Source organism: Zonotrichia albicollis, chromosome 4 (assembly GCF_047830755.1).
Source record: "Zonotrichia albicollis isolate bZonAlb1 chromosome 4, bZonAlb1.hap1, whole genome shotgun sequence".
NCBI classification, from domain to species: Eukaryota; Metazoa; Chordata; class Aves; order Passeriformes; family Passerellidae; genus Zonotrichia; species Zonotrichia albicollis.
Window position 1 is genome coordinate 50,455,372 of NC_133822.1, and position 23,785 is coordinate 50,479,156.

The 23,785-nt window shown below is 39.5% G+C and overlaps 1 protein-coding gene across 12 annotated transcripts in view; it reads left to right on the top strand.

The window, feature by feature from the left end:
* The window catches only part of GRIP1 (glutamate receptor interacting protein 1), a 305,895-nt gene that overhangs the window by 224,254 nt on the left and 57,856 nt on the right, over positions 1-23,785 (top strand). For all 12 annotated transcript variants that reach the window (XM_026797175.2, XM_026797183.2, XM_074539768.1 and 9 more), the window contains 5 exons: positions 2,668-2,803; positions 3,698-3,843; positions 7,046-7,129; positions 7,977-8,052; positions 9,424-9,569. In XM_026797175.2, the coding sequence (XP_026652976.2) occupies positions 2,668-2,803; positions 3,698-3,843; positions 7,046-7,129; positions 7,977-8,052; positions 9,424-9,569 (588 nt within the window). The remainder of the gene's footprint in view (positions 1-2,667; positions 2,804-3,697; positions 3,844-7,045; positions 7,130-7,976; positions 8,053-9,423; positions 9,570-23,785) is intronic.

The following is a 23,785-nucleotide window of genomic DNA, read 5'->3' on the forward strand; positions in this document are numbered from 1 at the left end:
CAGAGATAACAATCTCTTATAAGCAAAACCAGCTTAGGTAGTTTAATTTCTTCCTGATATGATTATGTACAACAAAAGCTACAAAATCCTTCAGAGCAGCAAACCTAATGAAACCACTGTGCATGCCTGGATGACCTTATTTGTCAGTGTGCAAGGAGCACCTCACACCACCCCTCCCTTACAGTGCTGGTGCATCTTTCCCTCCTGCCTACCAGGAAAGAGTGCCTAGAAGTCATTGTTCTGTTGGCAGAGGTAAACAGAAATTTGTCATAATAGACAGTGAGAAGGAACGAGCATGGTTATCACTTTCCATGCCAGTAGTTGAAGGGACTTGTATAATTGTTAGCCTGCTTAAAATACTGCTTGGATCATCTGTTCCACATGTACTTTGGGCTGCAGAGTATTGCCCAGCATTGGATTGCAAACTCAGAACCTATGTAAAAGACCAAAACACATGACAGTATTATGCTATGGCAAAAGATTTGCCATTGCTTTGCAATGCAGTGCATTGTTTATGTCCTGTATATGCATTGTGGCAAAGTATTTGTTTAAAAAAAATCTTAGATGGTTACTGAAAGCCAGATTGTACTACTGAGAATTAAAAGGAAGGATTCAGTCTGGGAGGAGGGAAGGGAGAGGAATTTTCCTTTGGACTCAGATTTTGTGGTTGGGTAAACCCTATATAAACATGTGTCACACACTGGCACCGCACCTGAGGTTGCATCATGGGTGCCAACGTACATTATCTTCAGTTGCAGGAAGTACCGTGACTAACTCTTGTATTCATTATGAATACTTACAGGTTTTTATAAAACTGAAAGCAGCATTATTTTGGTCCATAGCATTTCTACAGCTATGCAACATGTCTGCATGTTCAGAAACAGGTATTCACGTCTGTTCTTTCTGAACTGTCAAAAAGGCCAGATGTGAGTAAACATTATGAGAGCTCAACAGCTTCCAGATGGTACCAAATGGTGGTTTGGTGTCAGCCAAGTTGGAGAATGCACCGGTTAGCTATGCTGCTGTCTGCTTCTGACAACCTGGGTTGCTGCATGCATTGCAGAATTTTGTAGTAGTAGAAGCTTATAAGCATAGAGGAATTCTTGTCCAAGCATGCTGTATAATGGTCAAAATGTGAATAACTGAAGTGAGGTCATCATCAGCTGGAACAGATAGAAGATCCTGTCAGACACCTAGAAATGAGCAGGAGCACAGGCTGATGCCACATCAGAAAAAGATTCAGCAGCTAATCCTATTAGAAGTACTACCATGGATTTCAAGCCTGTGCACCAGGACTGGAGTCTCTTCTGAATTATTTCCTCAATCTGCCACCATTTCCTCAAATACAGAGGTAATGGTGGTGGTCTGTCAATTCTTGTTCAGGGCAGCAGTTCTTCATTATAAAGTGAAAATGTGTTACGTCGTCTCCTCAGTCAGGTGGAATGATCTTGATAGAGCCTTGTTGCTATTTGGATAGTGCTACTTCTACACTTACTGGTGAACATTTGAATATATACAAGGGCCTTGCTTGGTTTTTGGGAGGCTTTTCATCTTTAAATCTCATGCTGCTACAGCAACTTGCTGATGCAGTGCAGACATACTGTTTGTTTACAGTGAATATTTGATGCTTGTATCTGATCAATTCACCTCAAAGTGCGTATTAGTACTGAAAAGGAGGATCCTGAGACGGATGCTCCTGAAATGATCTGAAAATTCTGAAAGGATGATCCTTTCAGAATTTTCCAGGATATTTAGGATTTTATGTATTTTTCCAGAATACCCGGGCAGCTGGTGGTTTTACTAGGTCTTCTCAGACTGCAAACAATGGATATGTGGCTTTCCAAAGAGTTGCAGTCCTGCTGAAACTGCTTATGTAGGTTACCTTGTCCACCCATGTGCAATAAGGACATATCCTTTTGAAAGTTTGAGGCCTTTTGCTGCATGTGGCCTGCCTTTGTTGTCTGTGGAATTAACTTACCATTTTCCAAAAATGAAGAAACTGCAGAAGAAGGTATTTTAGCATGCGAGGGAAATTTTATATACACTTAATCACTATGAAAGCCCTTCACTTACTTTATACCTGTTCTGCAGAAATTGCAGAGAGTTACAGTGGAGCTGTATTTATGTAAAAATAAGGAATAAAACTGTTAAAATCTGATGTATCTCTGTCTGGATTCTTGCTGTATTCAATTGTTCTATTAACACTGACATCTCCTTGTGGCCTCATAGTGAGTCTGAACCTAAAATTATAGTTCTGTTATATCATTGTGTGCTTTACCCTTCTGTTTAATCAGTTGAAGTGCATTATAAAGCTCAGAGGTCAGAGGCAGAGAGCAGAAAATGAGGAAAGATAGCTTTTTTAAAATGAGAAACAACTATCTTTAGTTGTAAGTGTTCCCAGACTTCATATTTGTGGGCTCTGTATAGTATGCTAGCACGTTGGCGTTGTTTTTAATAACCTTTTACAGAACATATGGCTCAAGATTTATCTATATGCAGAGCCTTGTGGACAGAACTTGTAAATTGTAATATAAAAAAATCTCCAGATGTACATGTTATTTCTTACTAACGCAGAATGATTTTCTTGGGAAGAAGGTGACATATCGGAAAGGCAACATCTGTGTTACTACTTAAATTTTAATAATGTGAATAATTTTCTTTCAACAGAGGAATTCAAGGGCTCAACAATAGTTGAATTAATGAAAAAAGAAGGCACCACCCTAGGGCTCACAGTATCGGGTGGTATCGACAAGGATGGGAAACCAAGAGTATCTAACCTTCGTCAGGGAGGAATCGCTGCTAGGTAACCGCATCTCAAGCTGCAAAATGCATTGTAATATGTGACTGCCTCAGAAATACGTGCTGCATCAGAAAGGTCACCTAAAAAATACGCAACTGATGCATCTCTAATGGCAGCCCATCACACTGGAGAACCTCAGGGAAATGGCAACAGCTGGTCCTTCTTTTTGCTCAAGGCTACTTTGATAAAAACTGGAAATACCAATGAAATCTTTGGAAGTTGTAATAAAACTCATGGTATTTCTTTTAAATTATACATGTTTTATTTCTGGGGTGGGTTTTTTTGTCTTTGAACAAAAATTTGAGAGAAGCATAACATACTGAGGGGAAAAAAACAAAAGGGAAAAAAGAATGATAGTGCTACCATAATCTTATTCTTTTTTTAGTTCTTCATTAGATAACTTTGAGATTAAAAAGACTCTAAAGTGATAGGTACCTTGCTTACTACTACAGTGGAAAGAAAAAAGGCTTTTAATCATGAGTGAGACAAGTCAAAAGATGAGCGTTGAGCTAAATCATTCCAAGTAACTGAGTAGAACAAAAAAAATTTTTTTTTGTTTGGACATTTCCCAAACAGAGAGAGACAAGGATGGGGACATGAAGAAGATGACTTCCCAGATCCTATGCCCAAACTAGTCAAATCATCCAGCTCCTTTATTATAGGGCTGGTTTTGTACCTCAGGAATGAATAATGCAAAAATTTTCTTATTTTAATGTTTTACGAGCTAGAGTAGATTAATATCTTAAAATGCCACTTTCTGTTCTGTTAGTAATATCAACTCGTTTTGATCTAGATTCATGGGAAAAAAATTCTTACAGTTACTAAACAGTAATTTAAAGGATTTAGTTTGGTTCATCAGATCTGTCTTTCACAAAGGAAATATGTACTTTTCCCTAGGAGTGACCAGCTGGATGTAGGGGACTACATCAAATCTGTGAATGGAATCAACCTGACTAAATTTCGCCATGATGAGATCATCAGCCTGCTCAAGAATGTTGGTGAAAGGGTTGTGTTAGAAGTGGAATATGAGCTGCCTCCAGTCTGTAAGTATTTCCAGAGCAAAATGAAAGCCTATGTAGAATAGCAGATGTAGTCAACAATGAGATGAGCATGGTTGGTAGTAGTCATTTTAGTAGTGGTTGTTTTTTAATTTTCTTTTCTTAATTCTATTTAGTCCTGTGGCTTATCACAGAATGTTGACGCAGTACAAAAGAACTGGCGGTACAGAGGGATGCTCTCTAATGTTTTAGAAGCAGAAATCTCACCCATGACAGAGCAGAGTTACCAATCTCTGCTTTTTGTTGGTTTTTTGGTTTTCTGGGGGTGAGGGTTGGTTTTTGGTTGGTTAGTTTTGGTTGGTTGGGTATTGTTTGGGGAGTTTTGCTCAGAAGCTGATGAACTTTCCCACTGCTTTCTAGCAGCTGGAGGATTAGTCTAGTTATGTATTTGGGGTTTTTTTGAACCTCCTGACAAGCACACTAAAAAATTTTGAATGTCCTCTGTTGATTAGTGTTTGCTTGTGGAGAGGGAACTTCATGTTCTGAAGCAGAGTATCTGAATTAATCAGCTGAGTTCAGAGTTATTTTGCTGCAGATGTAGTTCTTTCATCAGCATTATTTGTTTTGCATTTATTCAACTGGGCTTTCTTTGGTTTTCATCCCCTTTTAGCAATGTACCACTCTTGTTCACTGAGACTGGATTTTGACATACTGAATTACAGCAGCATTTGTTACTTTCTGTTTAATTCTCTGGAACTTCCAGCCTCTTCATACAAGCATAGATGATAAAGTTAGAGATAATTAGCAGACTAGTTGTTTCCATGAACTACTAGTGAGCAAGCTGTTTTTGTTAAACATTAAAGTTTTCCAGTAGTTGTGTGGAGAAGCCCTGGCACTTCCTTCCAGGCCCTATACATAATGAAATTCTACTGTTGTTCCCATGCTTGCTCCCTCAGGCAGAGCATTGTTGCAGTTTCAGAGCCAGAAAATGTCAGTCATTTAATAATGATGGATTAAATTTGGCTGAGCACTGGTAATCCCACTCCCTAGTGCTTCCTTCCATTTCTGAAGTGTTCACAGCAGGAGGGTCCAGCTGCTGTTTTCAGCACGAGCCACCTCAGTGTTTAAAACTGGAAGGTGAGCAGTGCCTGCCCCATGTCTATTGATGATGGGTGACTCTAATGCAGGGAATAATGTGCTCTGACTCTGTGATTTCAGAAGGCTGAATAATTATTTTATTAAGCTATACTGTATTACACTAATTCTGTACTACATTACAGACTAAAGAGATACTATACTACAAATATACTAAAGAAAAACCCATGACTGTCTGGAGACAGTCAGGACACAGCTTTGACTCAATTGGCCAAGGAATCAAAACAACTTTCAGTGGTGTCCAATTAACAAATCACTTTGGGTAAACAATCTCCATAACGCATTCCACATGTGCAAAACAAAAGGAGCAGTGAAGAGATAAGAATTGTTTTCTCTTCTTCTCTGAGCTTCTCACTGCCTTCCCCAGGGAAAATCCTGGGAGAGAGTTGTGCCTGCTACTCTCTGTGAGGAGAGGTGCGACCACACGTGTCTGCCTTTCCCTGTTGGAAAGGGTTAAGCAGTTTTTTCCCACAGCAGGCTGAGGCTGGGGTGCAAGGACAGCCACCTGAGTGTGGTGGAGGAGGAGGAGGCTGCTGCCATTCCTCACTGCTGAGCTGTGGGTTTCACCTCTCCCCTGTGGAAGTTACAGGCCACACCAAACAAATGGGGAAGCGTGGGTTCATCATGACCTACATGCAAGGCCACTTTCTGTCAATAGGAATGAAGGCAAAAGTTGTCTTCTCATTCTTCTTTTTATTGTCAGTAAAACATTTCTAAATGAAGAGAAAACAACCACATGGACTCAGTAACACAGTTGTGATCTTCAAGCTGTAGCAGGAATTACTGCAGCACAGAGCAGTGCTCTGGAGGGCCATGTTTCACCTGTTTTCGTAAGAAATTGAGATTTATGTGATTTCACTGGGTGGTTCTCCTGGTTCCCTGCAGTAACTTGTTTAATAGGGACTGAAAAACTCAAAAAAAGTACATTACATACGGTACATCTCCTGGAAATAAACACCTGAGTGAGCTGGGAGCAGGGGGGTCCCCAGAGAGACAGAGAGAGGGGCAGAGAGCACTGAGGGCCCTCTGCTCTTCCTGGTGCCTTTCATGATTGGCAGCACACACAGGGTAGCCTGTGGCACCCTTGCCCCCTCAGGGTATCCTGACAGGGAAACTCTGGTTATTGCAGGCAGGAACATTAAATGACACAAGTTTTCATTAGTTCTGCTGCTCACAGAACATGTATTTTATAGAGCTGGGTTGGTTTGGTTTTGATTTTTTTTTAATTTTATGTGTGTTTGTACTGTTTGCAGTACTTAAGTGGAAGGTGGAAAGTGTGAGTGCATGTGATTTTGCACGGAGTCCTCTTCCCATTGGAAAATAGAGTTCTTAGACCCTGCCAAAGTTTTTCCTGTAAAAGCTAATAGCAAACTGTCTGCTGGTCTCTTAACAGCAGTGGTTTCAAATTCTGTAAAGTGGATTATCACACCCAAATGCATTAGTCTGTGCATTAGGCTTCTCACCTCCTAGACCAGCTGTACACCAGTTCTTTAGTACTTCCAGAGAAAATACTGACTCAGCTAGAAGCTAAAGAACCTTTTTACTAACTCACCAATTATAAGAGAGCATGCTGCATTTTGAAAAAGAAAAAAAAAGTCCTTATGATAATAAAATGCATTTTGCATTGTAATCTAGTAACCTAAGATCGAAGAAACAGCCCAAAAATCTTATCTTCTCTCTAAGTGAAGAAAACAAATGTTTTCAAAGCTAAACAAGAAGCTCAATAGGTACTCTTAAGAATTTCGTACCATTTTTTTCTCACTGTGTATTTCCATGTGTTCTAGCACTCTTCTGTAACTATAAGAAAAGCAAAATTATGCCATAATTTAAACAGTAAGACTCAATTTCCTCAACTGTTATATGCATCTGTGTCTTTTTTCCACACCATTGTCACTCTGCAAAATATCTATCCCAAAATTCTCTCAAAAAGAGGGTGAGTTCTGCGTAATCACAGGTCTTCAGTCTGTCTGTCCTGTAATTGAGTCTTCCCAATTGCATGACTCAATATCTATCTTAAATTAGAAAAGATGTAAATCTGTGCGTATAATTAGAAAAATAATAACCATTAAGTTTTGGATTCTTTTTCTTTTAGCTGTACAAGGGTCAGGTCTCATCTTTAGAACTGTGGAAGTTACTTTACATAAAGAGGGGAACACTTTCGGATTTGTAATAAGAGGTGAGTCATTGTTGAGTTTGAACTCTGTATTTTCTTGTTTAAAAAAAAAGTGGTGAGTTTTTGAAGCACTCAGAAATATGTCAAGATTTATGTCTTACAGTTTGTAAAAATCAATATATTACATTTTCCATATTTTCATGTGCTGCTTTTATGAGGTGCTGAAATTTTTGTTCATTGAAGAATTGTAAGTAATCAATTATGCCAAGAAAACATGACAAACTCTGGTCACATAACACCAGATTCTGCTACCACTGAAATCTCCAGGAAGATCATAGTTCTTTAAAAAAAATTTACATGTAGTATCTCTATATATTGGGCATGAAGTTTGATTAATACTGCTGGTAGTCTGAATTGTACAACTAAAATATTGTCATTGACTTGGAGAACAGAAAAAAGATGCAGCTGTTAATTAATAGACCCCAATAATGAATTATTATTTTCTTCAGGAAAAATGTCTTTTTTCTTTAATATATAAATTATTAGTGGTCACTAATTAGTCTCCGTATACATAAAGTGCAGATTTTTTTTCTCTGTGCTGCAAACATTGCAGAACAATTGTTCACACTGAGATGTTATTTTCAGAGTGAAAATTTTAAGAAAAAAAATACTCATTTAGTAAGAATCCCTCCATATAAATGTTTTTAAAGATTCCTCTATACCTAGAGTAAGTTGATTTTATTTAGGTAAAATTCAGTGGAGGGTCATATTAATGGCTTGGCCATTTTTTTCATTCTTTTAGCCCATCTATGAAGGTGCATGTTGCAAGATGTAGTCTTGCCTTTTGGAAATGAGCTTGCATAAAAAGCTTAAAATGAAGGTATACTTTCTCTGGCTTTTTCCTTTTCAGGTGGAGCACACGATGACAGAAATAAATCTCGTCCTGTAGTAATAACATGTGTCAGACCTGGAGGGCCTGCTGACAGGTACAATTCATCTTTCTCTGGAGTTCATGTGAAAGAGAAATGGAGAAAGGTGAATTATTTGGGACAGAAGTTAAGATTTTGAGTGAAATAGATGCATTTAAATACAGTCCTTTGGAATTCATGGGTTTGTCTTTAATTGTTGTAATAGAAATAATAATAACTGCAGCAATAGTAATGGGCAGCCACAGAGGCTCAGCATGTTATGGTGTGTGTGAACTTTAATTTAGAATCTTGCACCTAAAATAATTAGAATAAATTCCTGCAATAGGTCAGGGCACCTTTTTTTGCATTCTTCAGGCAACTGATGTAGGTCTTAATTATGCTTTTTATACTCTAACACCACAATCTTTTTCTCTTGCGATTCAAAATAATACTGTGACCAGTTTGAGTGTTTTATTGTTGTGTTAAGATGTTTGTACATATCTGCATGTGAGGTCACACATAACTTTACCTAGAAAACTTCTGAGCACAGATTTATGTTTTGGCCATATTTGTATATAATACCATTATATATATATTATATATATATATATATAATATATATATATAAAAAGAAAGAATATTTGCTTTATTTTTATGCACAAACTATATTTTCAGAAATGGCATTTGTGTCCTTAAACCATTAAAGAAACTCAAAGGGCAGTTTCTTTAAAGCAGATTGATATCTCTAGCCTATGTTGACATTTTCAACCTTGGAAACTAAGAAGAAAATGTTTCAAGCGAGCGTTTCTTTTGTTCCCACACTTTTTTCTCTCCCTCATCCCTTGGTTTCCTTGTTTTTCTCCACAAGCCTTAAGTTGACAGTGTTAGTATTTAATTTTTTGTTATAGCTCTGAATAGGTTATGAGATGTGCTTAGGAGACAGCATTTTAGATTTAGAGCTGAATTACTTCTGAGTAGGAAGAGAGGAAAACTGGAATTATGCAAGTAAAAGATATTTTTAAAGAAAATCAATAAATGGACATTCATATTTTGCAATCTGTTTCAGCACCCATGTGTTTGCACCTCGTGTTTATTTTTAAGAAAATATTGGAGGAGGATGTGTTTGTGTATGCATGAAAACAGAGCTGTGTGGACAAGGTAGAAAGAAAGCATATGTTGAGCAGAAGCTATACTTAGATGCAATTTAACGTGACTTGATTATTTCACTGTGTGGTAATCTGTTTTCCAGTCACTGACTTTCCAATTAAAGCAATTTCCTTTCCACTGTGCCCTCTGATCATTCTGGCTGTCAAAGCAAATGTTAAGTGTTAAGGCAAGAAGGATGGATGTCAGGGAGGGCGCGAGAGAATCACTCTGCATAAAAATGGTACTATCTCCATACCAATTTGTCTTACGCTAACAAAGATCACTCCTTTATTCTCCCTCCAGAGAGGGCACCATCAAACCTGGGGACAGGCTGCTGAGTGTGGATGGGATCCGGCTGTTGGGAACAACGCATGCTGAAGCCATGAGCATTCTCAAGCAGTGCGGGCAGGAGGCGACTCTGCTGGTGGAATACGATGTCTCGGTGATGGGTAGGTCCTGGGGTAGGAGCTGGGGCTGTCACACTGGGAGCCAGCTGTGATATTTCCCTGCCTGTTCTCCATGAGCTATTTTAGCAGCGATTGTGACCTGTTATGCTCCTAGTAGCACTGCTATTCCCTTCTGCATTGTATCATTAATCTTGGGTTCATAAGGAGGTGAGCAGTGTTTTACTGTAATTTAGCATTCTGACAATTCCGTGGTTTGTAGGCTGAAACCATAGTGTGGATTCTAGCAAAGTAACTTTTCCAGTGACTAGTTTATAATAAAGGTTAATGAAGTGTAAGCATTTCTGTCACATGAGGGAGGGGAATACTAGATCTAACAAAAATTTTTTTGCCTTTTGCCAGTGCTGCTAGTAGGACAAGACATAATTAAAAAGTCACAAGACTGCCACAGAGAAAAGAATAGGGGAGAGAAATTTTGTTAAGAAATACAGAGGAGGCAAATGGCTTGAAAAATGAGCTTACATCTTATACAAACTTTGATTGAATTCACTGAAAATATGGGAGGTTTTTTTGGGAATTCAAGTAGACCAGATGATTTTTATTATGAGATTTGGAATTTATTTGTTTCCATTTGTTTTGGAAATTGTCATTTCCCCTCAATTTTTTCAAGATACAGAAAATTCATAGCAGCAAGAAACAGAAATACTCACCAGTCAGACTGAAATATTTCTTGTCTTATTCACTTCTTTTTCTGCTCAGTTCCACAGTCAGGTTTCTAGCCTAGCAGTAAAGCAGCCTCCTAGGGATTTGTGAAATAGCACTGTCAAACTTCAAAGCCTTGGAAAAGATTAATACTGAAAAGAATAATGTCAGATATTTGCTTATTCTGGAACAGCCCTCTTTATTCTTCTCTGAGACACAGATTTCTCCTTTTTTATTACAATATATGTCTCTGTTTACTTAACTGTCAAGAATTGAAGTGGCAGGTTTGTCTAGTGTCTGGCAGGCCTGATGGACAGTTGTACAGATTCATGTCCAGAAAGGTGGAGACAGCTCAGATGAGCTCTAGCTTCTGAGGAGAACTAGAATTTAGGTGTTTTCATTTGTTTCTTCTTTTTCTTCGAAAAACAATGGCTGACCAAACCCAGTCCATCATCACAGTTAAATCAATATTCTTTCTACTCCACTTTTTCTAAAATGAACCCCTGGCTGTAGACAAAGTTCCCAGCAAACTTTCATTTCAGAGAAAATTCCCATCCCAATTTTCCTTGTATACCCCAGGGGGTGAGTAAGCCTCCATTTCACTGAGGATCTTCTGGAAATCTTTAAAGGTTTGTGTAAGGAGGAGACCATGTGATGAAATACTCTGTTGTTTCCTAAACTGCAGCTTGTTCAAGGCAGGAACTTTCTTTTCAGTACTATCTGGATATAGCTCAGTTCAGGAGGATACAGAACTTAGGTGGAAATTTCAGGGTTGTAACTCTATAGGCAGCACTCACCAATCAGTCTCTTTATGTCATTTTCTCTCTGAATAAACTCTTTTTGTTCTCAGCACCAAATCTGGATTTACTATTCCTGCCTTCCTGGCAATGAATGTGTTATCCAACAGAAATTAAAGGAGGTAGAAGAACCTGAGACTTGTGGAGTCAGAAGGAAAGAAGGAAAAGGAAATCAAACACTGGGAAATGTATGGAGTGGTGGTCCAGCAGAGTCTGCAAGAAGAAACAGGGAGGGAACCAGTAGACTGACTTTCTAATGCATTGTGATAATACCTAGCCCCTAGTAGGTTCTGAATTTTTTCCAATTTGTGTGCCCTGCATAGTATTTAGCAGTGGTGTGAACAAGAAATTTTGTTGGGAAGCTCTCTTGTGCAGCTATTTTATGACCATGGTGCAAAGGCTGAAAATCATTCACCCTAATCCATTGAATCCTGGCCAGGAAACCTTTTCTGATTTGAATCTTCTCTTAGTTCTCCTCAAGAGCAGGAAAGACAAAGTTGGGAGTAATGTGAAAGAGAGAGCATGAGTCATGAAGAGAAATTTAAAAATTACAGAAATGTTATCCTTTTTTCTCAACTCTTATGTTGCCCATAAACCATTTGTAATGCTGTCTGAGGATGGATGAGAATTTGAAAATAGGCTAAAACAAAGGGAGAATATTGGGTAAGATGACTTTTCAATAACTGATGCTTGAAAATAGATTAGTAGGTTAGCCTGCTTGAAGGGGACAGAAACAATCCAAAAGTTGCACAGAAGTCTTGTGTATTCTGAAGGGTCCTCCTGGTATAAGTTTTCAGTAGAATATATTACTCCTAGAGATATAATTGTAGCTCTGTTTGCTTCAATACCTTCTCTTCAGTTAGTGATGGTAATATCCTGTAAAGTAGCATTCTGTGTGGCCAGAACTGGAAAGAGCCATAAAATACATTCTGATAGCATGAAATTGGAACTTGATTTGAAATGGTTTTACTAGATGAAGAAAATAATCCTGAACTATTTTTCAACTACAGTCCTGTAGTGTGTAACTGACTTTTCTTACTCCTGTAAGCATAAGCTGTTTCAAAGGTGCTCTATTTCTCAAAGTTTAGTTCTCCCCGCTGAAGTCTTCAAGAGGTCACTTGGGAAGCTTGTACATTTTATTGTTTCTGGACCCTAGACAAACTGGAATAAAAAAAGCATCAAGGGGTTCTGTGCAGGGTAATCAAGTGTGTATATAATGTAAGAGATGTGGCTGTTCTTGTTGAACTCTGGGGTTACACCTGTGCTTGCTTAAGTACATCCTGAAGTCTCCTGCTCTGCTGGGTCCAAGGAAATAAACTTGTCAATTCAGCTTCTTGGAAGAGATTTTTTTTTTTTAGGTGCTGCTGAAAATATTTCCAGGTTGGTGTGTGGAGTGTATTGCTGTAGTTTCAAAGAGACTTTGTCATAGTAGGAGTTTGAAAATACCAAGATAATCCCTGAAGAAAATTGAAAAAGCTAATTTCTGAGAAAGTATTTTATAATGTGATAAAGGTTACATTTGAAGCTGTGGAGGATGCAGTCTTCCAAATGTGTTTCTGTTTTGCAGAACACATTCTCCAGTGTTGAAGTACTGTGATTGCTTACCTTTCTTGTTGATTTTAGAGGAACTGCCTGTGTTTTTTAACTTTGTGATGCTTAAATAATGCTGCACTTCAGTGTTTGCAAAGGACGTGGATGTGGTGACTCACTCTACACAAAACTCTATAGAATTAACATGATCTTTGTGGGCTTTATTACTTTTCTCTGTAGACATTACACCTTAAGTGTCCAAAATTTCTGGTCATGTGGGTCACCTATTTTCATCTAGTGGTGGGAGAGGTCTGTATAGTGCAGCTCTCTGTGCCCTGTGATTACACCTGAGCCCTAATTTTGAGGAAAGGGAGAAACAGAGGCAAGGTTGTAGCTAGCAGTGACTTGCTGCCACTGTCAAGGTAATTTTACAACCTGAATCCTCTCCTGTGGCAATCAATATAACATATTAATTCCAAGCTATAAAGTTAGGTTGGAGAGACTGAAATTCTCACTGTTAGGCAGTGGTCAGGTGAAGTATCATAATTAGCTGCTCACAGCTGGAGTTGTAGTGGGAGTAATAATGAAACACTAATAGCAAGCTACAAACAAAGATTCATGGTGCTTTTGTCTAAAACAAAAAATAAAAGTTTATCAGTACATTGAAGCTGAGGAGATGCATTTTCTCTTCAGGTTTTCAAAGATCTGCCATGATGCCACTGGGCTCTGTGTGGTGTCTATAATTGGGGTTGTATCTGCTTGGGTAACCTTCCATATTTTCTCTGAAAGGGAGCAATCAGATAAGTTCAAAAGTAGTGACTACCTTGAGTTTAAATTCTGACCATTTTTATGTAGTTCATATCTAGAGTTTATGATCTTTTGAGCAACCTACTTTTTAAGTCTTGGATGCTCATGCTGGGGCAATCTTTGAATCAAGGATACTGTAGTTAAAGAAAACTAACAGCTTTTGCCAGAACTTGGACACAAAAGAAGCTTTTTTTAGTTGTTTGCCCTTGTGAGACGCAACGTTTCTCTCTTCAGTGGGTGTTTGTTAGTTCAAACCACTCTGTGGTGTTCAGGAGTAAAGAAACATATTGCACTTTCAAATTCCATATGTTTCTCTGGCTTCTTTAACAGTTCTTGCTCTTATTTGAGCCAGGATAGATTTGCTAGAATGTGGCACCCTGTAAGTTTTCTCTGCAAAACAGAAACAGTCAGCTTGTTTTCTGTTGCAAAGCTAGCAGAGTCACCCTGACACAGAACTGCTTGATTTTAACTAAAGCAACACCCTCTATTTTCTGAACTCAGTGTTTAACACTGATAGAACTTCCTAGAAAGCGGAATATTGATGCAGACATTTGCTAGTAAATCTTTTTGCTAGCCTCATCCAAGGCTTTTGCCTCTTTAAATTCACCTATTAAAATAAGCTAATTAATTAATTAATGCTGTCATGACCTTATGAAGGTATATTTAAAGAAACTTGCTTCACCTTTTAGCAATTCTGCCTGACAAGAAGGGCACTAGGGAGAGAAAATTTGCATTGTTTAAAGATCAGGTGAGATAATCTGCAGTTCTAATGTAGACATTCAGCAATTTGTGGAAGGCGAGAAAGAGGAGAAAAAAGAACTTAAGGGCTGACCCTTAAGTTTCATAAAGCAATGTCACTCAAGTACATCCAGAGCTGTGGAGACTCTTTAAAACTAGAGATTTTACAAGCCCAAAGGAGCAGGAGCCCCAGAGACTCCAAGGACTGACTTAGGATCTTCATAAGCCTTACAAGTGTTGCAAGACCTTGCAAATTGAAGTAAAGTCAGGAGTCCTGTAGGATTCCACACTGCCTTTTTCTTTCTGTTGCTTTACAAACTTAAAATGTACATTTCTCTTGTCTCATATAGGGTTTTGACAGAATAGATAGGTTAACATACTCTAGCATTTGACTGCAGCTATAGGTCTCCTGGCTATACAGGGCAGTGAATTGAGATCCCTTGAAATTCTAAATATGAATTAATTGCTTAAAGCTTTTAAGAAGTTTTCTTGTCTTATGTTGCTTCAGAGACAGATAGAATGAAAATCAATGTGCAAAACAAAGGTCATAATAGCTGTATTAATTGAAACATTACTTTAAATACTGCTACACAGACACATACACAAGTTAAGTTACAAGACAATGCTGGAAGTGAAAATGTTGAGTGTTCCATTTGGGAAATGTCAGAAGTGAGACTGCTCAGCCACTGTCCAGAGGGGTGTGCATGCGGTACAGTCGCAAGAGCCACAGGAGAGATAATAACCTTTTATGCAGCTATTCATTTTGAATTTTATTTCTGTCTCCAGTGTGTGACCACAGGTTTATTAAAGGCACTGCCCTGATCCTTGTCTAAATGCAAAGTTATTAATTCCTGGTGTTTTTTTCCTGAGGCCCTAATCCAGCCACAGTTTGAGTGCTTCAGGCAATATGCAGATCTCAAGGAGAAAACCTCTGAGTCCCAAGGTCATTCCATATGCATTGGATTTTTCTTACAGCAGGAGATAACACAGACATAACTCTAACACTTCCAGAAGTATCCACTCACAGCTGTGTCACAAGGTAAAACACATGGGATTTTTTTTGTCTCTCGTGGAGGCTAATAAGTGATTCACATTCACTGAGCAGATACTTAAATCTATGTGCTATGGCACATTAGTCTCATCTTACTGTGCAGTTTACTTGTTCATCAAACCCACGGCGTGTTCTGCTGTTGGTGCCAGATGCCTGCATCAGGGACACCAGTGTAAACTGACAGTCAGCTGTGAATATACACAATAAATAACTTTTCTCTTTGTAGTGCCAGTAAGGTGTGCTAAGGCACAGGGAGGTGGTTCAAGACAGCCAGCACAGCTTCACTGAGGGCAAGTCCTGCCTGACCAACCTATTGGGCTTCTGTGATGGAGTAACTATCCCAGTGGACAGGGCAAGGGCTGCAGATGTCATCTCTCTGGACTTCTGTAAAGCTTTTGATATGGTCTGCCACAACATCTTTAGCTCTAAACTGGAAAGAGATGGATTCAGTGAGTGGACTGTTGTTAGATGGATAAAGAATTGATTGGACAGTCACGTGCAGAGGGTAGTGGTAATGTCTCAGGGCATCGGTGACAAGTGATGCCCTCAGAGGACCAGTGTTATTAAATATCTTCATTAATGACACAGATGAAGGGATTGAGTGCACCCTCAGTAAACTGGCAGGTGACACTGAGCTGAGTGGCGCAGTTGACACACCTGAAGGACAGGATGCCATCAAGAGGGACCTGGACAAGCTCAAGAAATGGGCCTGAGGGAATCTCAGGAGGTTTAACAAGGCCAAGTGCAAGGCGCTGCACCCAGATCAGGGCAAACCCTGGTATGAGCACAGGCTGGGGATGGACAGATGGAGAGCAGCCCTGCTGAGAAGGGCTCGGGGTGCTGGGGGAGGAGAGGAGAGGCTGGACATGACCCAGCCATGGGCTCTCACAGCACAGAGAGCCAAACGTGTCCTGGGCTGCATCCAAAGCAGCGTGGGCAGCAGGGCCAGGGAGGGGGTTCTGCCTCTCTGCTCTGCTCTGGTGAGACCCCACCTGCAGGGCTGCATCAGCTCTGGGGTCCCCAGCACAGGAAGGACATCAACCTGCTGGAGAGAGTCCAGAGGAGGCCACCAAGCTAATAAGAGGGATGGAGCACTTCTCCTGTGAGGGAAGGCTGAGAGAGTTGGGTTTGTTCAGCCTGAAAAAGACATGGTTTTGGAGTCACCTAATTGTGGCCTTCCAGTTCCTGAAGGGAGCCCACCAGAAAGATAGAGCGAGTCTTGTTACAAGGACTTGTAGAGACAGAAAAAGGGGGTATGGCTTCAAACTGAAAGAAAGTAGGTTTGGATTAGATATAAGGAGGAAATCCTTCACTGTAGGGATAGTGAGGCACTGGAACAGGTAGCTCTAAGAAGTTGTGGCTGAAAGTGTCCAAGACCAGGATTGATGGGACTCTGAGCAACCTGATCTAGTGGAAGGAATCCCTGCTTATTGCAGGTGAGCTGGAACTAGATGATCTTTAAAGTCCCTTCCAACCCAAGCCATTCTATGATGCTGTGGTTTCATGTGATTTACCCTTGGCATGAGAAGCCTGAGGCTTATGATGTGTTTCTGCTATCGAGTTTTCTGGCTTTCAGGACTGCTCTTTTACAATAGGGAGAATGGGTTATTGCTTTTAACCCTTTGTCTCTCATGGTGCTACAAAATATGTTGTACAGACTTCACTTAGTCTCATCACGGGCCTGTAAGATGGTTGATACTGATCAGTTTGTCGTAAGCTTCTGCATCCTTACCTGCTTTAATCTGCTTTACTTATCTTCTTTAAAAGAAATATAAATACCTTTTTTAATACCTCTTGAGATAAATGTGATAACATGGAAACCTAAGGTAAATAGGTTAGGTTAAAAAAATCCAGCTTTTTGGGCTGGATTCAAGTTCAAATTGAAATTCAAAAAACAGTTCTTGCTTGATCAGTTTTTTGTGTCATCAGGAGATACAGCTGCTGGCTGTGATAGTGAAATAAAAAAATGCTTGCAATTGGTGACCAATGCTGTTGGTACCTTTTAGCCTTTACAGAATTTGTGATATAATCTGATACGTAAAAGCAGCAATGAGGTGTTCTCTCCATGTTTCATAACCTTCTTTTCCTTGCAGTACCCTTTTTATGCCTTACACACCTCCTACCTAACTCATGCACAGCTAGCTCCTCAAAACTTACGCTTTCCCCTATGGGTAGGACATTTGTTTCATTGTGGGGACTGCTGAGCAGTGAAAGAGGTGTGGAACAGGGCCTTGTAAGAAAACAGATTTTTCTTTCCAATGAACGGTACCCCTGGGTTGCATAAGCAACTCTCAGTTTGTTGTTTACCACTACCTGTGTAAGCTTACATCCTTAACAGCTTTGCCACATTTTTGTGTACCATTACCTGGGTTTCTCTGTCAGAAAAACTTCAGTCTTCTGACATCCATCCCAGAATAGTTCCTCAAAAGAGTGAGAGCCACTAAGCCTGCTCTCTGTTAGCAGTGTTATCAGACCAGCTGTCCAGCACAGTGCACATGTGATTGATTCCTGGAGGCCAGAGAAGTCTTCATACGCACACATGACTGTAGGGTTTTTGCTGAAAGTGGAGAACAACTGCAAGGGTTATGGATCCCATGTTCCTTCCTGTCTATTTCATGGAGGCGTGATGCTTCTTCCCTCCATTCTTTGCTCTTATCCTGATTCGGAGCTGCATTACTGCCTTTTCCAGCAGCTGCTTGATTTTTCCTTTCTCTGCTGACCTAGTTTGAGTTGTCTTTTCTAGAAGGTCCTAAATCCCCAACATGCTATTCCCTCTCCTTACAGCCCAGTTTTTTCTGCTGTCTTTTGCCAAGTAAGGCTTAAATAATTTTCCAATACATTTCTCTCACACTGCTGATTTCTCTGTTTTAAAGGCCTTTTGCAGTTTACATGCCTGTCCTTCTTTAGCCCTTTCTCTAGTCCCCATCTCTTAGCAAACCATTCCCAAGTTTCTTGTTCTGCCGCTTCTTTATGGATCACTAACCCTCTCACCTCACTTCTTCTCCTTCTTGCCCAAAAAGTTCTTCTTTCCCCTCCTCTTAGCTCTTAATTCCCAGTGTCAGGTACTCTCCTCTGTCAGGTAGAGAGGATACATAGAGAACATGAATTTTCCATATAAAGCCTAGAGAATTTTCAGGGGGAAGGGCAGGGTAGGTGGGGCAAACTCTGGGTTTTCCTAATGACCTGTTTCAGCTAAAATAACTAAAGGGAGAGAAAAAAGTACAGTCTGAGAAGGGTAACCATTGTAAGAAAACATCACACCAGATATTTGTACTGTGGCCAAGTTGTAAGTTACAAGCAGTTAAAAACAAGATGTTTTAATCAGAAGAGTATTATGTCCATGATTCCCAAGTCTATTTGCCTGATATCTTTTCTCTGTCTGGTTGTGATTTGCTGCTGCAATTTAATAGCCATCTTGCTAGTAGGTGCTAGTGCTAGCAGAAGGGAGGAGTTGTCATGTTTTACAAGGATTTCATAAATCTTACAGGTGTTTCTTTTTTTACAAACTTCCTGATCATCCCTAAAGAAAAATAAAAGGAGTTTAGCTGAACCATATAAGTTACAAATTACTCTAACAGGTCCAATTAAAATTTATCTCAAGCGCTTTTGAAACTATGACCTTATTAAAAGCACCTGAATAAACATTGTTTTGTATGGGAGAAAAAAAAAAACGTGTAAAGGTGAAATTAGATGTCCCTGAAACAGAAAATTAAAGGTACAATTTAATTGTCATAAATAACTAGAAAGGGAGAGGAGTTTCACTTCATGTATAAAAATACTCTGTTTTACTTACTGAGTTTTGAGAGTAATGGAAAAATTTGTATTCAAAGACTTGTCAGGAAGGTGAAACCTGTATTTGCTTGCAGTTAATCTAAATAGCCTGCAATTATAAGAAATCAATCTGAAATATCAAATGTATTTCATGATGGGCATTCATTAAAGAAGACCCTTGCTAATCTGTGTTAGTATCTCTTTACAAAGCACATGGTCCTATGATGCTAATCCAGGGGCTAAGATCCTCAAATGGAAGCAGTCTGTACCTCTTAAAAATATGCTATTTTGCTTCTTTTTGTTAAACACAATTGATGGAAGGATAAAATTCTTGTAGTAATCTCTCCTGTCCACCCTCCAGGCTTCAAGAATGCAGAGCAAAGGAGCAAATAACCCTCACAGACACTTAGTAAAAGATGGGAAATAAAGGATTGATCAAATCTTTCCACTTCACATGAGGGCTATCCATGAAATGCAGGGTGGAAGAGAATTGGCACCCCTACCACATGCTCATACCTCTGGTCAGCTGGAAATGGGTCAGTCAGTTGGCTTCTCTGTTACTTAGCATGCCTTTCAACAGAGGCTGTGATTACAACAGGATAATGAGGTATCCTGGCTTGTGCTTGTCTGGAAAACAAATTAGGCAGATAGCTGCGGTGCTTAAATTCAGAGCGCAGAGGTGAACGTTTTACAGAAATGGTGATAATTAAGTTTTGTGGAGATTAAAGGATCTTTTGTATGTGCCATGCAATTCAAATCAAGAGAAACTCTGTATTTGGAAAAAATCCAATTAAAAAAATATAACAAGATATTGTGTTAGTGCCACTGCAGTCATCTGAGAGACTAAGGATAAGAGACAGATCTGATTTTCTTTATACTAGAGAGAATTTGTGCTGTAACCCCAGAAAACACTAAATATCTCCCAAGACTTTCCCTGAGGGGAGGCATTTTAAAAAACCTGGAACTGAACCACTCCATCCTCTTGCCTTTTTTTCATGGATATGAGACATCAGACTGTCTCTGACAGGTTAGGTCAAGGGGGAAGAAACCCCAGAGTCCCTCAGGTCATTTGCTTGAACACCTGTACCAGGCATAATCTAGGAGGTTAAAAGGGGATGCAGATTTTTGTTCCTTTACAGTAAAGTTAATGTTCATTAATCATTTCACAGAACATTTATGCTGAAAAGGAATGGATTTCAAAGTATGAATTTTAGATCTTTTGCCTAAATATGACCTCAGTTAATGGTGTTAAAGTGCAAAACCTGTGTGAGTTGAGAGCATGTTGGATGGACAGCCACTATACATTTGATTGTATTTAGTTTTTGGCTTTCATATAACAGACCGGATTTCAAATGTCAGCATTTGATTTTATAAATCGTGGCATGGCATTGATGCTGATGGTCTTCTCAGTATATCCTGTCATTCGTTAGTTGGATATGGAATGTGGGAGAAGCATCAGCTGCTATGTTTAAACTAGAAATCAGCTGCAAAGGGAAAGCAAATAAGAAAGGATGTGTCTTTTCTGTGCTTCTTTGAGATCTCCCTTGCTGGAGTAGTGGCTGTTTTGCTACTTTCATACATTGACTCACAGTTAAACTCAAGATTTGAAAGATTTTTAAAGATAAACCCAAGATTTTTTTTGTGTAAATTTTTTGTGAGGTTTTTTCTTGTCTTTACAAAGTTCATTTCAGTTCAGCTATTCAGGGATTAGAAATGTAAGAATTTAAGATGCCCATGCAGCCTTACTCAGATGCGTTGGTGCATATGTTACATTACAAATTTTAATTGGAATGATTGCATACATTTTACCTTCCACAGTCACTTGCTGCATAGTACTAAATGATCTGAAGAACAGTCATGTGAGAGAAATGTGCTAAAAAAGGTGATCTCATCTTGATGCAGATGCCTAAACTGAGGCAGGTGAAACACATTTGTCAAATGTCAGTTTTCTTGGGTGGTTGTAGAGAGAGTTTAGGCTCAGGTGTAGCTACTTCAGGTCTGCCCTAGAGAGGTCTGCATTTTGGTGCAGTGAACCCCAAAACAGGTGTCTTAAAATGTCCTCTCCAGACAAATGGATGCTTTCAACCTTCATTTCTTTGATCCTTGCTTGTTTATCTCTACAGTGGGAAAAGCACCATGCTTTTGCTCTAAAGTGTGGTTATAAGAGAAAATCATTAATAAACATGTTGTAGGGAATACTCGGAGGCTGCAGCATACAAGGGCTCTCCCCCACCACATATGCTCAGAGAAGATTGAGAGTACTGTTTAGTAATTAAGGTATGAGCTTGGAAAAAAAGGGAGAAATGTTCCTACTCATTAAATATTCACTGTCTACCTTCCATATGAGGCTCTTGAAGAAGGAAGTATATGTGCTTATTTAATTAAAGAGGGAAGGTAAAAATAAGTACATCCAGGCAATATTCATTCTGGGGATCATTAGGTTTGAAGTGCTTTGTGCCCACATGGTGACTGTAATATTTTCCATTTAATGTCATTCTGTTTGTAAACAGACGCTTCTGATCTTTATTGGTATACGTGTATTTTTATGATGATTTATACTGATATTCTGCAGATTTTAATCAACTTCTCATTTGGGTTTTTTTACACCTTGCATAAGCACAGTTTTTCTGTTATGGTCAGCTCAGCAGTGTTGTTTGGAATAGCCTTTTTCTGAACACTGTGACCTCTAATTTTTCAAGGTCTTTACAGAGACCTTAGGTAAATTTGGGTGGATTTCACTGGTAAAAGAAAAAGAACAACCAAACCCAAAGAAACAGACCGAAAAGAAACACAAATGAAAAAAGCTTTTCACAGTTTCTCCTTTACATAAATTCAGTAATTGCTTAATTATAAATATGAGCAATGGATCATCTTCAAAAAGAAACAAGTCACCAGACTTGCATGAGAGGACCTGGAGCCCCTCGGAGGCTGGCAGCAGGAGCTGCTCTGGCAGGAGGTAAATGTCTTGTCCTGCAGCAAAGGAGGAGCCACATGGGAACCTTGCCAAAGGTGACCCTGGCAGCAAGCTGGCAGGCTGTCTGCTGAGATAGCAGATGATAGAGTGCCCTTCTCATTGTATGGCTATAACAGTTATGGGCCACTTGAGTTTCTAGAGGTTATTGCTTAACTGGGAATTTGGGAGCAGAAATATGGGGAATTGGTTTTGCTGGAAATGTATGCTGCAGAGAACAGGGGATATAGAAGCTTTCTTTTACTTTAAATGTGTGAATGCTCCCAGTAGTACTCTTCCTATATTCTTTGAAACAAGTACTGGGAAGGGAAAGGCTGGAAATATATAAGCAATTCTAGATTATTTTTGCAATGAGGTTTGAAAGAGTTTATGTTTAGGACCATGGTTTCTGTGTTGGATTTAAGGGCAATTTACCTAAACTACTTTCTCTGTTTCTTTGAAATGTTTTTGCTGAACTGCTGCTGAGGCAGTACCGAAGCAGAAAGAGAGAGGAGTAAATAAACTTGTTTACTGACTCATTTTTGTCTGACTCAAACATGCCAAAGTTTGTGCAACCCCTAAGAGCAGAAAAACTTCTTTTCCTTAGTGCAAAAACCTCCAGGTCAGATCTCGGCCTCAACTTTCTGCATGGTAGCCTTTTATAATGTTTCTGTGCCGATGCAGTAATTATTTTAAATTTAATCTGTACTAGAGCACAGATTATTTAACAGACCAAAGTTTCAGGTGAAAAAGTCGTAGCAATAGTACATATTTGAAGGATTAGAAAGTAATATTTTCTGTTATGAACAGCAAGGTGCAGTTTAATTTTTCTTTTCTTCTGGTTCATAGTTACCTGATAGGCCTTGCAGAGGAGTTTTAGACTAGTCTTAAAGTCCTGCCTGTTGAACCAAACCAAATCAACTGATGTCAATGTTAGCAGAAGCACACCCAAGGTCAGCTTTCCAAGGCAGAGACTGCAATTATCTTGTGTTCAGAGGTCACTAACACATGTAAATAGTAAGTAACCATGAATGTATAAGTTGTTATGTTTGAGTACAGAGGAGCCCTGAGCAAGGTCCAGTCCTGCAGCTCGCATACACCAGGCAGGTCAGCCACATGGGAATGGGGCTGTACTTGGGTCACTCTTCCTGTTGACAGGCAGGAGCGAGCAGCTGTCACAGCCTCAGCATCTTGCCTATGTGGCTCTGCTGCTTCCAGGGCTTCAGCTCCATCGCCGTGGCAGAGAGACAGGGGCAGCTGAGGTTCTCACTAACACAGCATTGACTTACCCAGGTGTCCAAAGTAGCCATGGCACACCTTTGCTCTGAAGTTTTTGGTGCTGTCTGAGATGTCCTGTCTGATGGAGACTTGGATTGATGGGCACTGTCAGCTCAATGGCAAAGGTTGGGTGCTTGGCTGTTCACAGTGCTTGCTCCCATCTATGAAGTGACAGAGTGACGGGCTTTGTGCTCTGTAGACTTTTGAAGAGAATCCAATCCCATTCTAATTATTAGTGTTCCCATTAGATGGAACTTGGGGGCATTGTGTCAAATAGGCATAATTGATGGGTACTGCAGCTCTTTGTATTATCTATGGTGTGTACTTATGGACATGCTTTCAAGGTTGGCTGACATAAAATTCAGCACACCAGCTGTATCTTAGTTTGAAGGCTGAGGTGCAGATTGTGTTGCCCTTATTTGTTCTATTTGTTGTGATTAAACAGACAATCATGCAAGAGATGTAGAGTTTTGAAGATACCAAAGTTCTTGTGCATTTTATTTTCTGTCCTACTTGGAGGAGAAAATAAGTACAGGAAGTTCTTTTGGACATATGTATCTGTCTATCAGGCCCTGAGAAGTTTTGAATATTCCATAACTGAAAGTTTGCAAGACCAGATTGGACTGGATTGGACTTT